This window comes from Panulirus ornatus, chromosome 4, assembly GCF_036320965.1.
Source record: "Panulirus ornatus isolate Po-2019 chromosome 4, ASM3632096v1, whole genome shotgun sequence".
NCBI lineage: Eukaryota > Metazoa > Arthropoda > Malacostraca > Decapoda > Palinuridae > Panulirus > Panulirus ornatus.
This window is the reverse complement of record NC_092227.1, coordinates 89,031,249-89,048,457: the sequence shown is the minus strand read 5'-3', so window position 1 is coordinate 89,048,457 and position 17,209 is coordinate 89,031,249. Positions and strand designations below refer to the sequence as shown.

Sequence of the window (17,209 nt, the reverse complement as noted above, 5' to 3'; positions counted from 1 at the left end):
CCCTCTTTTTCGCCTCTTGCACCTTTCTCTTGACCTCCTGCCTCTCTCTTTAATACATTATACATGACAGCTAGAGACTGAGCGTGAATGAATGTGGCCTTTGTTGTCTTTTCCTAGCGCTACCTCGTGCATATACGGGGGGGGGGGGTTTCATTTCATGTGTGGCAGGGGGGCGAAGGGAATGAATAAGGGCAGGCAGTATGAATTATGTCCATGTGTATATATGTATATGTCTGTGTGTGTGTGTGTGGTGAGGATATTCCAAAAAAAGGCCCAGTCCTCTGTTCTTAACGCTACCTCGCTAACGCAGGAAATGGCGAATAGTTTAAAAGAAAAAGAAAAAAAAAGAAATATATATATATATTTATTTTATTTATTTTGCTTTGTCGCTGTCTCCCGGGTTTGCGAGGTAGAGCAAGGAAACAGACGAAAGAAATGGCCCAACCCACCCCCATACACAATGTATATACATACACGTCCACAAACGCAAATATACATACCTATACATCTCAATGTACACATATATATACAAACACAGACACATACATATATACCCATGCACACAATTCACAGTCTGCCTTTATTCATTCCCATCGCCACCTCACCACACATGGAATACCATCCCCCTCCCCCCTTATGTGTGCGAGGTAGCACTAGGAAAAGAAAACAAAGGCCCCATTCGTTCACACTCAGTCTCTAGCTGTCATGCAATAATGCCCGAAACCACAGCTCCCTTTCCACATCCAGGGCGCACACAACTTTCCATGGTTTACCCCAGATGCTTCACATGCGTTGGTTCAATCCACTGACAGCACGTCAACCCCAGTATACCACATCGATCCAATTCACTCTATTCCTTGCCCTCCTTTCACCCTCCTGCATGTTCAGGCCCCGATCACACAAAATCTTTTTCACTCCATCTTTCCACCTCCAATTTGGTCTCCCACTTCTCCTCATTCCCTCCACCTCCGACACATATATCCTCTTGGTCAATCTTTCCTCACTCATTCTCTCCATGTGCCCAAACCATTTCAAAACACCCTCTTCTGCTCTCTCAACCACACTCTTTTTATTTCCACACATCTCTCTTACCCTTACATTACTTACCCGATCAAACCACCTCACTCCACACATTGTCCTCAAACATCTCATTTCCAGCACATCCACCCTCCTGCACACAACTCTATCCATAGCCCACGCCTCACAACCATACAACATTGTTGGAACCACTATTCCTTCACACATACCCATTTTTGCTTTCTGAGATAATGTTCTCGACTTACACACATTCTTCAAGGCTCCCAGGATTTTCGCCCCCTCACCCACCCTATGATTCACTTCCGCTTCCATGGTTCCATCCGCTGCCAGATCCACTCCCAGATATCTAAAACACTTTACTTCCTCCAGTTTTTCTCCATTCAAACTTACCTCCCAATTGACTTGACCCTCAACCCTACTGTACCTAATAACCTTGCTCTTATTCACATTTACTCTTAACTTTCTTCTTTCACACACTTTACCAAACTCAGTCACCAGCTTCTGCAGTTTCTCACATAATCAGCCACCAGCGCTGTATCATCAGCGAACAACAACTGACTCACTTCCCAAGCTCTCTCATCCACAACAGACTTCATACTTGCCCCTCTTTCCAAAACTCTTGCATTCACCTCCCTAACAACCCCATCCATAAACAAATTAAACAACCATGGAGACATCACACACCCCTGCCGCAAACCTACATTCACTGAGAACCAATCACTTTCCTCGCTTCCTACACATACACCTTTTTCATACTATTCGCCATTTCCCTCATTAGCGAGGTAGCGTTAAGAACAGAGGACTGGACCTTTGAGGGAATATCCTCACCTGGCCCCCTTCTCTGTTCCTTCTATTGGAAAATCAAAAAAAAAAAAAAAAAAAAAAAAGAGAGGAGAGGATTTCCAGCCCCCCGCTCCCTTCCCTTTTAGTCGCCTTCTACAATACACAAGGAATACGTGGGAAGTATTCTTTCTCCCCTATCCCCAGGGACAATATATATATATATATATATATATATATATATATAATTTACCAAGTAAATTATATGGGAGGGTATTGATTGAGAGGGTGAAGGCATGTACAGAGCATCAGATTGGGGAAGAGCAGTGCGGTTTCAGAAGTGGTAGAGGATGTGTGGATCAGGTGTTTGCTTTGAAGAATGTATGTGAGAAATACTTAGAAAAGCAAATGGATTTGTATGTAGCATTTATGGATCTGGAGAAGGCATATGATAGAGTTGATAGAGATGCTCTGTGGAAGGTATTAAGAATATATGGTGTGGGAGGCAAGTTGTTAGAAGCAGTGAAAAGTTTTTATCGAGGATGTAAGGCATGTGTACGTGTAGGAAGAGAGGAAAGTGATTGGTTCTCAGTGAATGTAGGTTTGCGGCAGGGGTGTGTGATGTCTCCATGGTTGTTTAATTTGTTTATGGATGGGGTTGTTAGGGAGGTAAATGCAAGAGTCCTGGAAAGAGGGGCAAGTATGAAGTCTGTTGGGGATGAGAGAGCCTGGGAAGTGAGTCAGTTGTTGTTCGCTGATGATACAGCGCTGGTGGCTGATTCATGTGAGAAACTGCAGAAGCTGGTGACTGAGTTTGGTAAAGTGTGTGGAAGAAGAAAGTTAAGAGTAAATGTGAATAAGAGCAAGGTTATTAGGTACAGTAGGGTTGAGGGTCAAGTCAATTGGGAGGTAAGTTTGAATGGAGAAAAACTGGAGGAAGTGAAGTGTTTTAGATATCTGGGAGTGGATCTGTCAGCGGATGGAACCATGGAAGCGGAAGTGGATCATAGGGTGGGGGAGGGGGCGAAAATTTTGGGAGCCTTGAAAAATGTGTGGAAGTCGAGAACATTATCTCGGAAAGCAAAAATGGGTATGTTTGAAGGAATAGTGGTTCCAACAATGTTGTATGGTTGCGAGGCGTGGGCTATGGATAGAGTTGTGCGCAGGAGGATGGATGTGCTGGAAATGAGATGTTTGAGGACAATGTGTGGTGTGAGGTGGTTTGATCGAGTAAGTAACGTAAGGGTAAGAGAGATGTGTGGAAATAAAAAGAGCGTGGTTGAGAGAGCAGAAGAGGGTGTTTTGAAATGGTTTGGGCACATGGAGAGAATGAGTGAGGAAAGATTGACCAAGAGGATATATGTGTCGGAGGTGGAGGGAACGAGGAGAAGAGGGAGACCAAATTGGAGGTGGAAAGATGGAGTGAAAAAGATTTTGTGTGATCGGGGCCTGAACATGCAGGAGGGTGTAAGGAGGGCAAGGAATAGAGTGAATTGGAGCGATGTGGTATACAGGGGTTGACGTGCTGTCAGTGGAGTGAATCAAGGCATGTGAGGCGTCTGGGGTGGACCATGGAAAGCTGTGTAGGTATGTATACACGTGTGTGGACATGTGTATGTACATGTGTATGGGGGGGGGTTGGGCCATTTCTTTCGTCTGTTTCCTTGCGCTACCTCGCAGACGCGGGAGACAGCGACAAAGTATAAAAAAAAAAAAAAAAAAAACTATATATATATATATATATATATATATATATATATATATATATATATATATATATATATATATATATATATATATATATTGTATGGTTGTGAGGCGTGGGCTATGGATAGAGTTGTGCGCAGGAGGATGGATGTGCTGGAAATGAGATGTTTGAGGACAATGTGTGGTGTGAGGTGGTTTGATCGAGTGAGTAACGTAAGGGTAAGAGAGATGTGTGGAAATAAAAAGAGCGTGGTTGAGAGAGCAGAAGAGGGTGTTTTGAAGTGGTTTGGGCACATGGAGAGAATGAGTGAGGAAAGATTGACCAAGAGGATATATGTGTCGGAGGTGGAGGGAACAAGGAGAAGAGGGAGACCAAATTGGAGGTGGAAAGATGGAGTGAAAAAGATTTTGTGTGATCGGGGCCTGAACATGCAGGAGGGTGAAAGGAGGGCAAGGAATAGAGTGAATTGGAGCGATGTGGTATACCGGGGTTGACGTGTTGTCAGTGGACTGAATCAAGGCATGTGAAGCGTCTGGGGTAAACCATGGAAAGCTGTGTAGGTATGTATATTTGCGTGTGTGGACGTATGTATATACATGTGTATGGGGGGGGGTTGGGCCATTTCTTTCGTCTGTTTCCTTGCGCTACCTCGCAAATGTGGGAGACAGCGACAAAGTATAATAAAAAATAAATAAATATAATATATATATATATATATATATATATATTTTTTTTTTTTTTTTTTTTTTTATACTTTGTCGCTGTCTCCCGCGTTTGCGAGGTAGCGCAAGGAAACAGACGAAAGAAATATATATATATATATATATATATATATATATATATATATTATATATATATATATATATATTTTTTTTTTATTTGCTTTCTCGCTGTCTCCCGCATTTGCGAGGTAGCGCAAGGAAACAGACGAAAGAAATGGCCCAACCCACCCCCATACACATGTATATACATACGTCCACACACACAAATATACATACCTACACAGCTTTCCATGGTTTACCCCAGATGCTTCACATGCCTTGATTCAATCCACTGACAGCATGTCAACCCCGGTATACCACATCGCTCCAATTCACTCTATTCCTTGCCCTCCTTTCACCCTCCTGCATGTTCAGGCCCCGATCACACAAAATCTTTTCCACTCCATCTTTCCACATCCAATTTGGTCTCCCTCTTCTCCTCGTTCCCTCCACCTCCGACACATATATCCTCTTGGTCAATCTTTCCTCACTCATTCTCTCCATGTGCCCAAACCATTTCAAAACACCCTCTTCTGCTCTCTCAACCACGCTCTTTTTATTTCCACACATCTCTCTTACCCTTACGTTACTTACTCGATCAAACCACCTCACACCACACATTGTCCTCAAACATCTCATTTCCAGCACATATATATATATATTTTTTTTTTTATTATACTTTGTCGCTGTCTCCCGCGTTTGCGAGGTAGCGCAAGGAAACAGACGAAAGAAATGGCCCAACTCCCCCCATACACATGTATATACATACGTCCACACACGCAAATATACATACCTACACAGCTTTCCATGGTTTACCCCAGACGCTTCACATGCCTTGATTCAATCCACTGACAGCACGTCAACCCCGGTATACCACATCGCTCCAATTCGCTCTATTCCTTGCCCTCCTTTCACCCTCCTGCATGTTCAAGCCCCGCTCACACAAAATCTTTTTCACTCCATCTTTCCACCTCCAATTTGGTCTCCCTCTTCTCCTTGTTCCCTCCACCTCCGACACATATATCCTCTTGGTCAATCTTTCCTCACTCATCCTCTCTATGTGCCCAAACCACTTCAAAACACCCTCTTCTGCTCTCTCAACCATGCTCTTTTTATTTCTACACATCTCTCTTACCCTTACATTACTCACTCGATCAAACCACCTCACACCACACATTGTCCTCAAACATCTCATTTCCAGCACATCCATCCTCCTGCGCACAACTCTATCCATAGCCCACGCCTCGCAACCATACAACATTGTTGGAACCACTATTCCTTCAAACATACCCATTTTTGCTTTCCGAGATAATGTTCTCGACTTCCACACATTCTTCAAGGCTCCCAGAATTTTCGCCCCCTCCCCCACCCTATGATCCACTTCCGCTTCCATGGTTCCATCCGCTGCCAGATCCACTCCCAGATATCTAAAACACTTCACTTCCTCCAGTTTTTCTCCATTCAAACTCACCTCCCAATTGACTTGACCCTCAACCCTACTGTACCTAATAACCTTGCTCTTATTCACATTTACTCTTAACTTTCTTCTTCCACACACTTTACCAAACTCAGTCACCAGCTTCTGCAGTTTCTCACATGAATCAGCCACCAGCGCTGTATCATCAGCGAACAACAACTGACTCACTTCCCAAGCTCTCTCATCCCCAACAGACTTCATACTTGCCCCTCTTTCCAAAACTCTTGCATTCACCTTCCTAACAACCCCATCCATAAACAAATTAAACAACCATGGAGACATCACACACCCCTGCCGCAAACCTACATTCACTGAGAACCAATCACTTTCCTCTCTTCCTACACGTACACATGCCTTACATCCTCGATAAAAACTTTTCACTGCTTCTAACAACTTGCCTCCCACACCATATATCCTTAATACCTTCCACAGAGCATCTCTATCAACTCTATCATATGCCTTCTCCAGATCCATAAATGCTACATACAAATCCATTTGCTTTTCTAAGTATTTCTCACATACATTCTTCAAAGCAAACACTTGATCCACACATCCTGTACCACTTCTGAAACCACACTGCTCTTCCCCAATCTGATGCTCTGTACATGCCTTCACCCTCTCAATCAATATCCTCCCATATAATTTACCAGGAATACTCAACAAACTAATACCTCTGTAATATATATATATATATATATATATATATATATATATATTACAGGAGTTGTGGGAGTATGTGATAGAATGTAAGAAAGTAAATTCTCGATTAATATGGGTAAAATTGAAAGTTGATGGAGAGAGGTGGGTGATTATTGGTGCATATGCACCTGGGCATGAGAAGAAAGATCATGAGAGGCAAGTGTTTTGGGAGCAGCTAAATGAGTGTGTTAGCGGTTTTGATGCACGAGACCGGGTTATAGTGATGGGTGATTTGAATGCAAAGGTGAGTAATGTGGCAGTTGAGGGAATAATTGGTATGCATGGGGTGTTCAGTGTTGTAAATGGAAATGGTGAAGAGCTTGTAGATTTATGTGCTGAAAAAGGACTGATGATTGGGAATACCTGGTTTAAAAAGCGAGATATACATAAGTATACTTATGTAAGTAGGAGAGATGGCCAGAGAGCGTTATTGGATTACGTGTTAATTGACAGGCGTGCGAAAGAGAGACTTTTGGATGTTAATGTGCTGAGAGGTGCAACTGGAGGGATGTCTGATCATTATCTTGTGGAGGCTAAGGTGAAGATTAGTATGGGTTTTCAGAAAAGAGGAGTGAATGTTGGGGTGAAGAAGGTGGTGAGAGTAAGTGAGCTTGGGAAGGAGACCTGTGTGGGGAAGTACCAGGAGAGACTGTGTACAGAATGGAAAAAGGTGAGAACAATGGAAGTAAGGGGAGTGGGGGAGGAATGGGATGTATTTAGGGAATCAGTGATGGATTGCGCAAAAGATGCTTGTGGCATGAGAAGAGTGGGAGGTGGGCTGTTTAGAAAGGGTAGTGAGTGGTGGGATGAAGAAGTAAGAGTATTAGTGAAAGAGAAGAGAGAGGCATTTGGACGATTTTTGCAGGGAAAAAATGCAATTGAGTGGGAGAAGTATAAAAGAAAGAGACAGGAGGTCAAGAGAAAGGTGCAAGAGGTGAAAAAAAGGGCAAATGAGAGTTGGGGTGAGAGACTATCAGTAAATTTTAGGGAGAATAAAAAGATGTTCTGGAAGGAGGTAAATAGGGTGCGTAAGACAAGGGAGCAAATGGGAACTTCAGTGAAGGGCGTAAATGGGGAGGTGATAACAAGTAGTGGTGATGTGAGAAGGAGATGGAATGAGTATTTTGAAGGTTTGTTGAATGTGTCTGATGACAGAGTGGCAGATATAGGGTGTTTTGGACGAGGTGGTGTGCAAAGTGAGAGGGTTAGGGAAAATGATTTGGTAAACAGAGAAGAGGTAGTAAAAGCTTTGCGGAAGATGAAAGCCGGCAAGGCAGCAGGTTTGGATGGTATTGCAGTGGAATTTATTAAAAAAGGGGGTGACTGTATTGTTGACTGGTTGGTAAGGTTATTTAATGTATGTATGACTCATGGTGAGGTGCCTGAGGATTGGCGGAATGCGTGCATAGTGCCATTGTACAAAGGCAAAGGGGATAAGAGTGAGTGCTCAAATTACAGAGGTATAAGTTTGTTGAGTATTCCTGGTAAATTATATGGGAGGGTATTGATTGAGAGGGTGAAGGCATGTACAGAGCATCAGATTGGGGAAGAGCAGTGCGGTTTCAGAAGTGGTAGAGGATGTGTGGATCAGGTGTTTGCCTTGAAGAATGTATGTGAGAAATACTTAGAAAAGCAAATGGATTTGTATGTAGCATTTATGGATCTGGAGAAGGCATATGATAGAGTTGATAGAGATGCTCTGTGGAAGGTATTAAGAATATATGGTGTGGGAGGCAAGTTGTTAGAAGCAGTGAAAAGTTTTTATCGAGGATGTAAGGCATGTGTACGTGTAGGAAGAGAGGAAAGTGATTGGTTCTCAGTGAATGTAGGTTTGCGGCAGGGGTGTGTGATGTCTCCATGGTTGTTTAATTTGTTTATGGATGGGGTTGTTAGGGAGGTAAATGCAAGAGTCCTGGAAAGAGGGGCAAGTATGAAGTCTGTTGGGGATGAGAGAGCTTGGGAAGTGAGTCAGTTGTTGTTCGCTGATGATACAGCGCTGGTGGCTGATTCATGTGAGAAACTGCAGAAGCTGGTGACGGAGTTTGGTAAAGTGTGTGGAAGAAGAAAGTTAAGAGTAAATGTGAATAAGAGCAAGGTTATTAGGTACAGTAGGGTTGAGGGTCAAGTCAATTGGGAGGTGAGTTTGAATGGAGAAAAACTGGAGGAAGTGAAGTGTTTTAGATATCTGGGAGTGGATCTGTCAGCGGATGGAACCATGGAAGCGGAAGTGGATCATAGGGTGGGGGAGGGGGCGAAAATTTTGGGAGCCTTGAAAAATGTGTGGAAGTCGAGAACATTATCTCGGAAAGCAAAAATGGGTATGTTTGAAGGAATAGTGGTTCCAACAATGTTGTATGGTTGCGAGGCGTGGGCTATGGATAGAGTTGTGCGCAGGAGGATGGATGTGCTGGAAATGAGATGTTTGAGGACAATGTGTGGTGTGAGGTGGTTTGATCGAGTAAGTAACGTAAGGGTAAGAGAGATGTGTGGAAATAAAAAGAGCGTGGTTGAGAGAGCAGAAGAGGGTGTTTTGAAATGGTTTGGGCACATGGAGAGAATGAGTGAGGAAAGATTGACCAAGAGGATATATGTGTCGGAGGTGGAGGGAACGAGGAGAAGAGGGAGACCAAATTGGAGGTGGAAAGATGGAGTGAAAAAGATTTTGTGTGATCGGGGCCTGAACATGCAGGAGGGTGAAAGGAGGGCAAGGAATAGAGTGAATTGGAGCGATGTGGTATACAGGGGTTGACGTGCTGTCAGTGGATTGAATCAAGGCATGTGAAGCGTCTGGGGTAAACCATGGAAAGCTGTGTAGGTATGTATATTTGCGTGTGTGGACGTGTGTATGTACATGTGTATGGGGGGGGGGGTTTGGGCCATTTCTTTCGTCTGTTTCCTTGCGCTACCTCGCAAACGCGGGAGACAGCGACAAAGTATAAAAAAAAAAAAAAAAAAAAAAAAAAAAATATATATATATATATATATATATATATATATATATATATATATATATATATATATATACGACACTTAGGGAGGGGAGGGAGCGGGGGGCTGGAAATCCTCCCCTCTCATTTTTCTTACTTTTCCAAAAGAATGGACAGAGAAGGGGGCTGGATGAGGATGTTTCCTCAGAGGCCCAGTCCTCTGTTCTTAACGCTACCTCGCCGACGCGGGAAATGGCGAATAGTATGAAAGAAGAAGAAAGAATATGTATATGTTGAGATGTATACATATGTATATGTGTTTGTGTGTGTGTGTGTGGACGTGTATGTATATACATGTGTATGTGGGTGGGTTGGGCCATTCTTTCGTCTGTTTCCTTGCGCTACCTTGCTAACGTGGGAGACAGTGACAAAGTATAATAAAAAATATAAAAAACATTTGACTCAAATCAGAGTATGCATCATCAATCAGGTTATCCCACTTGAGAAGACAAAGATATGCGAGAAAAGAGTCAACATGGGGGTAACAAATATTGCACCTGGTGTAAAAAAGTACATACCTATGAGTACCTACAACATGATTTTGCCCAAATGCAAGAGTAGAACACAGTGCTCACCACATCTTGCTTGTTAAATTCATTTCCCTTCACCAAGACACGTCAAATAACTGGCTATGCCAAACAACTGCAATGATTGGCAATTCAAGGCTCATTAAAGACTGACTTTGGCCATGAGTCTTATCATGTTTGTCATCACAATATGCATATTTCTTATTTCTCGTGTTACAGCATTAAACAAATTTTCTTCAGATATTTTTTTTACTATGTTTCCAGGAATTACTCCTAACTATATAATTCTGTATCTTCCAAGATAAGATGCTTACAGATCTAAAATGTTGCCCTTTAGCTTTCTACCTGAAGCCATGCATGAACTGTTATGCATCTCTTTCTTCTATCCTGACTACAGAGTTCAAGTTCTCTCGATTTCTTGCAATAAATCACATGCTCCAGACCATGAGGTTTGCATGTAATGTGTTTCTATATCATTCTTATCTTATCTATTTCCACCTTTTTAACTGGTGACCATGTATCAAAGAAGTATTCTATTGCTTTTATATATAATCAACATTTTCACCCCTAGCTTCCTGTTTCTTGCCATAGAAGTTCTCTATACCTCTCATAATTCAGCTTGAAAGCTCTATCTTATCAATATGATGCTTGAATTCATGCTTTTCATTCATAGTAACTCCCACGCCTCAGATTTTCTTTACTCTCCATTTCTATCCCAGGAAGGGAGGCCTTTACAAACCGTTAGTCATTTCATGGCTTATCTGCTTAACTTTCTCCTCACTGAATTCCCAAAGGCACTCTTCTCCCATCTGTAAATAGTATCCAAATCTGTTATTTCTCTTAGACTTCTTTGGTACTCACAGCCTTACATAATTTTGTGTCACCTGTCACCTGCAAAACACTAAACTATGCGCTCCCTTGAATCCTTCTCTCTGTCTGAAGTCTTAACAAAATGCACTGAAGCTAATACCACTCCCTGAGGTACACCTGAAAGTAAATCTTTATCAGATTTGGTTTCATTTGCCACCACTCTAAATTTTCTGTTGGTTAAAAGTTGGAAAAAGTTGAATTTCATAGCCTTGCATGCATGCTCTAACTTTCTGGAGTGTCCATGTCTCACCCCACCTTGTGGAGACCTCATTAGTACACCCTTTGGGGTGGAACAGAAGAGGGAGGTGGTGCCCAACTGCATCAGGGGAATAGTTTTTCAAAAACAGACAAACACTTGAGGTGTGCTGAGGTTTCAGTTATATGGACAATCTAAGAGCCCAGCCGCCCCTAGGAATCACAAGCTAGTGGACTGTCATGACAAGGTACTAAAGGCTTAGAAGCGGCAATGAAGTCCATCAGTTACACAGGAAGGTAAAACAGATGGGTGATTGAGGCTGATCGCCCTGAATGTTAATGGGCAGGAATGAGTGGTGAGAGTAAAGGGAGTGATCTTGTGGAGAAATTTAAAACATATACTTTGGATGAGCTAGGGATTGGAGAAATCTTAATCCTTAGGCAGAGTGTATACAGTGACAATGAAAATGATGAAGGAAGTTGTGGAAGGTCATGGAAGAAATGGTATAGAATGAAATGAATGAAAATTATCAGGGTTGGGGAGAGATGGATGCGAAATTGTGCTATAACCAATAGTGAATTGGAAAGATGTGGTAAATAGGAGTCAACATGCTGTCAGGAGTGATCTAGAGCAAGTTAAGTGTTCAGGGTAAACTATGGAAAGGTCAGTGGGGCCTGGCTGTAGATAGGGAGCTGTGATTTTGATATATTACACATGGAAGCTAGAGGAAGGCATGCTAATGCAGAAAATGACGAAGTATATAAAAAGAGAATCTTCTTGACTAACTTTAGTTAATATTTGTGCTAAGTTAGAGGTGTAAATGGAGAATTCACCTCCATATCAGTAATCCTCTTTGCATACAACGTGAGAAATACTAGTAGCCTAAAACCCCATGTTTCACTTTTTCTTACTGGATGTGGGATAAGGATATATATAAGTAATCTGTGGGGCTCCAAGCCCTTAATTTACACCAAGTCAATGGAACTAGAGTTGAAGTTAAAAGATATATTATGTCATCTCTATGTATCTTTAGAAGTATCTTTTTCAAATAATTTCTTGTCAATTTCATGCTTAGTTTCCTATGGCCTCCTTTATGTAATTAATTTACTCCTGTTCATTTTGAAGAATTATTCAATACTGACATCACCAAAATTAGGAAATAACAAAGTTAAGAACTTCAAATCATCTTCCCTTTTCTTCTGCCAAACTCCTCTTCATAAACACTGAATTACAGGTGTTGCAGGACTCTGCCTCATGAGGTTACACTGCAAGTTAAAAGTCACCTTAGACAAGGCTGTGTCACTGGAGCACAATATTATCAAAAACCTTCTGACACCAAAAGAGTCCATATTTCCTTGCCATCAGAACTAGTGCAATACCAAGAATCTTTCTTAGAATGAGGTCCTGGGATCATTACAAATAAATAAACCAGACTAAATGCTTCCATCCAAGCATCTTTTGAATAATTTCTTACTGCATACATCCAGCTTAAAGCCTACTTCCTTACTCAGTTTTCCAAATCCCAACTACAATGTGTATGTCCTCCATCAGTGTTGTTCTTATCATTTACCTAACTTTACCTAGAAAATCTAAGGTTTCACATTCATCCAATAGATCTGGGATTAATACTGCATAAATACAAGTTCACTTTGCACTCTTTCCTTAATTTTACCTTTCTACTAAAACCTCAAATACATCTCCAAAACTTATGCCTTGTATGACTACCCTCAACTTCAGTCTTCCTAATCATCATCATTTCTGATCATCATCCTCATCCCTACACATCAAAATCTCTTAAAAAATCTTAATTCTACATTCACACTCTTTATCTTTTTCTATGTTAGCTGAGATGGCATGGGCAACTGATGCCTGACTATACACTGTGATAGCCTATCTTTTACAAAAAGAAGACTCTTTCTCTTGTATTTACTTTCAACCTCCTTCTACATAAATCATAAGGATAATCAAGTCCCTCCTTTGACTCAGCTGACTGAATTGCATTATCTTCACACAACAACTGTTGCAACTTCCATCTGCTCCACCATCATTCAGAAGTATAATACAATCATTCCATCATACTCATATGTAATGCCCCATCCACACAAACAAATAAAAAAAAAGCAATATTAACAATACATAACTACAATGCACTCCCAACTGTATTAAAAACTTATTCTTTCCATCATTTCCTCTTACAAGAATATTACTTATGGACTGCTAACAGCATTTGACACTAACTTCCCACAGAAAGTTGGTGGGGAGAAATGTCCATGCAATATAAACGAAAACCAAAACACAAGGGAATACACAATATCAGAACTGTCTTTTCAAACAGAGGAGAGGTAGCTGCTGGTGTTCCCAAAGGCTTCATCTTGAAGCTAATTCTATTCCTTAACTATGCAAATGGTTTGTCTGGACCTGTATCATACTTGAATATGCAAGTGGATAATACAAAGGATACATAGTTCATGATTAATCAATGTCATGCAGATTGACAGAAATGAAAAAAAAAAAAAATGCTAGGCTGTGCCTATCAGCTAGTATGGAGCAATCATCTACTATGGAGCAAATTACAGGAATCTCTATGTGAAAAGAACGGAGGGTTAACAGTGCTGTTACCCAAAACACTCCATTAATAGAGATGTTAGGAGATAATCTATATATTAGTTACTAACAAAACTGGGCTCTGCCTGCTTAAGGTTACACCGCAAGATAAAAGTCATCTTTGGTGAGGTTGTATCTTCATAGGATGAAGAAAGAGTACAGCCTCGTCAAAGAACTTCTTGCTTCAAAAGAGTCCATCATGTCCCTGCCATAGCTTTGAAGCTGCAGAAGCCCCTGGATCAGTGAGAAAGGGGTCCTGGGGTTATACAATAATAATAATGATACCAAAACTGATTTCAAGCACATTTGTAAGGTGTTCAAATCATAAAACACAACATACATTAGATCTAAAGTAAGCATCACCAAATTAGTCACCTCACTTGGAAAGGCATAATGACTTACTTGAGAAGATCCAGAGGCTGGCAACAAAAACTGCACCTGAAGTAAGGGAACTAAGGTACAATGAAAGTAAAATAGCCATAAATCTGCCAAGATAATAAAGGAGAAAAGAAAAGGGAGACTCAGTTACACATTCAAGTTAGGGAGACTCAGTTACACATTCAAGTTCCTCAAATGTTTTGAAAATGTCAGTATTAAGCAGATATCTATAACAAGGAGGAACCTATTGATTAAAGAAAAGGCAGTCAACTAAGTGCTTGAAACCTTTTCTGGAGTTACATGAAAGAAATCAGAAAAGATATTTTTTAAAAGACCAAAGCAATACAATATCTTTAAAAAGCATGAATAACAAATGAGAGACAGACACTAATTGAGAGATATCAACTGATTAGGTTCTAAAAGACCCAAAGCAACATAATCATAAATATATTGATAAATAAAGAGCTAGTTAGGGATGGAATAAAATGGGGCTATTTGAGGAGCCAAAAAAGGAAAGTTTTTGAAAGATCAAAAAAATTTTGCTCTTCAAGGAAGTGTCTCATGAGCAAGAGATATTCTCTGCCCCCATTTATTTTCAAAAGTGATGCGACACTTCCATTCTAGTACTTTGTCTTCTCTCCTTTGGCATTGATTACCATCTACAGATGTCTGGGCATGGAATTGGCAAGGTTTCTGAAGCATTCTAGGTACACTTTTGAATTCATATGGTCTTCATCTTCTGTATGAGGCAAGGCACTGATGAGGTGTTGCAAGAAGCAAGTTTGACTTTCATCTGATAAATAAAGAGCTAGTTAGGGATGGAATATAATGGGGCTATTTGAGGAGCCAAAAAAGGCAGGTTTTTGAAAGATGAAAAAATTTTGCTCTTCAAGGAAGTGTCTCATGAGCAAGAGGTATTCTCTGGGAATACTCAGATCAAAACTCAGCCTATCCTCATTATTTCAGTAAGGCACTAATCTAGAGCCACCCTTAGTGAACAACCTTAAAGGTATCTGCAACAACTGCTCGTTCTAGGCCCACCGACAGCAATTAAGCAACAGCCAAGAGGCTGTCAAAGACCTGCCTCTTATCAACAACTCCGAGCTCACATTTTTGCAAGTGTCTATTCAAGGCAGTCACAGTAAGTAATGAGAAAAGATTTTTTTCTGAAAAGAAGGGGAAGGTAGGACAGAGTTAAAACAAGCAGATAAAGTTGCTCATGGGACAAAACCTTGAAGAAAAAAGGTTTTACAACTTTCAAAACATGCCTTTCTCCCTCTTGTGCTTTGTCCCATGAGCATGAGAACATACCCACATGAAGGAGTGCTAGACTAAAACTTTTCAATGAGACTAACCCCAAGGTGCACCTTCTTTAAAGGTTGATGGAGGGACTCTAGAGAACTGATTCTCCTGAGGAAGGAATCCCAGAGTCCTAGGGTAGATGCACAGCAGTTAATCATACTTCCCATTTTAATGATGGTGTTAGAAGAGTGCCTTGCTAATACCTCTTGTAAAGTTTCCTCCAATACATGGATTCAGAGGCAGCTAAAGTAGATTCATCTTGTAGAATCTGCAAATCAATATAACTTGATGGTTACTCATCACTTTTTAACTTGAAAAAGATAAAATGTCTACAAAAAACTTGTCTGCCCCCATATTTTTTCAAAAGTGATGCGACACTTCCATTCTAGTACTTTGTCTTCTCTCCTTTGGCATTGATTACCATCTACAGATGTCTGGGCATAGAACTGGCAAGGTTTCTGAAGCATTCTAGGTACACTTTTGAATTCATATGGTCTTCATCTTTTGTATGAGGCAAGGCACTGATGAGGTGTTGCAAGAAGGAAGTTTGACTTTCATCTGGTTCCAATAATTCTTGATTGGGTTAAGGTCTAGGAAGTTCCCAGGCCATTCTAGCAACTGAATGTTTTTCTCTGATAAACAAATCATCAGCTTTCTAACCTTATGGCTGGAGGCACTATCTTGTGAAGTTTTCATACTTGTGAACCTCATAAAAAGGAAGTGGATGGGCCTCTAACACCTTAATATAATGCTCTCCATTCACAGTTGTGTTTTTAGTTCAGAAGCACAACCCTCCCCTGTCCATTGTGCATCTAAAGCAACCCCGGATCATCACACTATCTGGGCATCTCATCGTCTTCACTGTGAAACAAAAGAAACACCAGCTGGAACACTTCAGCCTCTTTATCCACCCCTGCCTTACTCTACTGTTGGTCACTCCATTTCTTCTATTTCTTTGCAAATGTGAGTCGTTTGCATTTCATTTCCTTTGTAAGCAGGGGTGTGGCTGCTAGAATGTGGGATGGAATGTAAAGGTAGTCCTTTTGCAGGCAATACTGAGTGGTTTTTTGAGAGACATTTCCTAGAAGTTTTGGAAGACTTCTCTTGAGTTCAGCAGCTAAACATGGGGTTGCTTCTTGTCTTTGGATATTATCTGTACATCTAGAATTCTTCCTAGAGCAACCAGGGACAGGTTTTGAGGGTGGAATGACATCAGGGAGGCCATGAGTTATGGCAAGCAGCCATCTGATCATGTGTTCACCCAGAGCACCCAGAAGTGAAATTCCCAAAATCAAGATGCAGCCAGGAGGAGAAAAGAAAGATCCTTAAAGATAGCCTGAGCACATTGAGGCAAGATGATGGTGCTTACAGTTAAAAAGACTAGTCTCAGCGACCAGATGTATGATGATTTCACCCTTAGAGTGTCATGTGCTTGTTTATCATACTTTGTCGCTGTCTTCCGTGTTAGTGAGGTAGCGCAAGGAAACAAACAAAAGAATGGCCCAACCCACCCATATACACATGTATATACATACACATCCACACATGCACATATACATACTTATACATCTCAATTATACATATGTATATATACACACACAGACATATACATATATACACATGTACATAATTCATACTGTCTGCCCTTATTCATTCCCGTCACCACCCCGCCACACATGAAGTGAAAACCCCCTACCCCTGCATGTGTGCGAGGTAGTGCTAGGAAAAGACAACAAAGGCCTCATTCGTTCACACTCAGTCTCTAGCTGTCATATACAATGCAGCGAAACCACAACTCCCTTTCCACATCCAGGCCCCACAAAACTTTCCATGGTTTACCCCAGACGCTTCACATGCCCTGGTTCAATCCACTGACAGCACG

At 41.2% G+C, this 17,209-nt stretch overlaps 1 protein-coding gene across 3 annotated transcripts in view; it reads right to left on the bottom strand.

Annotated features, from left to right (window-relative positions):
* Positions 1-17,209, bottom strand: part of LOC139746207 (cyclin-G-associated kinase-like) — a 329,022-nt gene that overhangs the window by 275,431 nt on the left and 36,382 nt on the right. For 2 of the 3 annotated variants that reach the window (XM_071657155.1, XM_071657166.1), the window contains exon 2: positions 14,050-14,085. The exons of the other annotated variant lie outside the window; for it this stretch is intronic. In XM_071657155.1, coding sequence (XP_071513256.1) covers positions 14,050-14,085 — 36 coding nt within the window. The remainder of the gene's footprint in view (positions 1-14,049; positions 14,086-17,209) is intronic. 3 annotated transcript variants of the gene reach the window in all.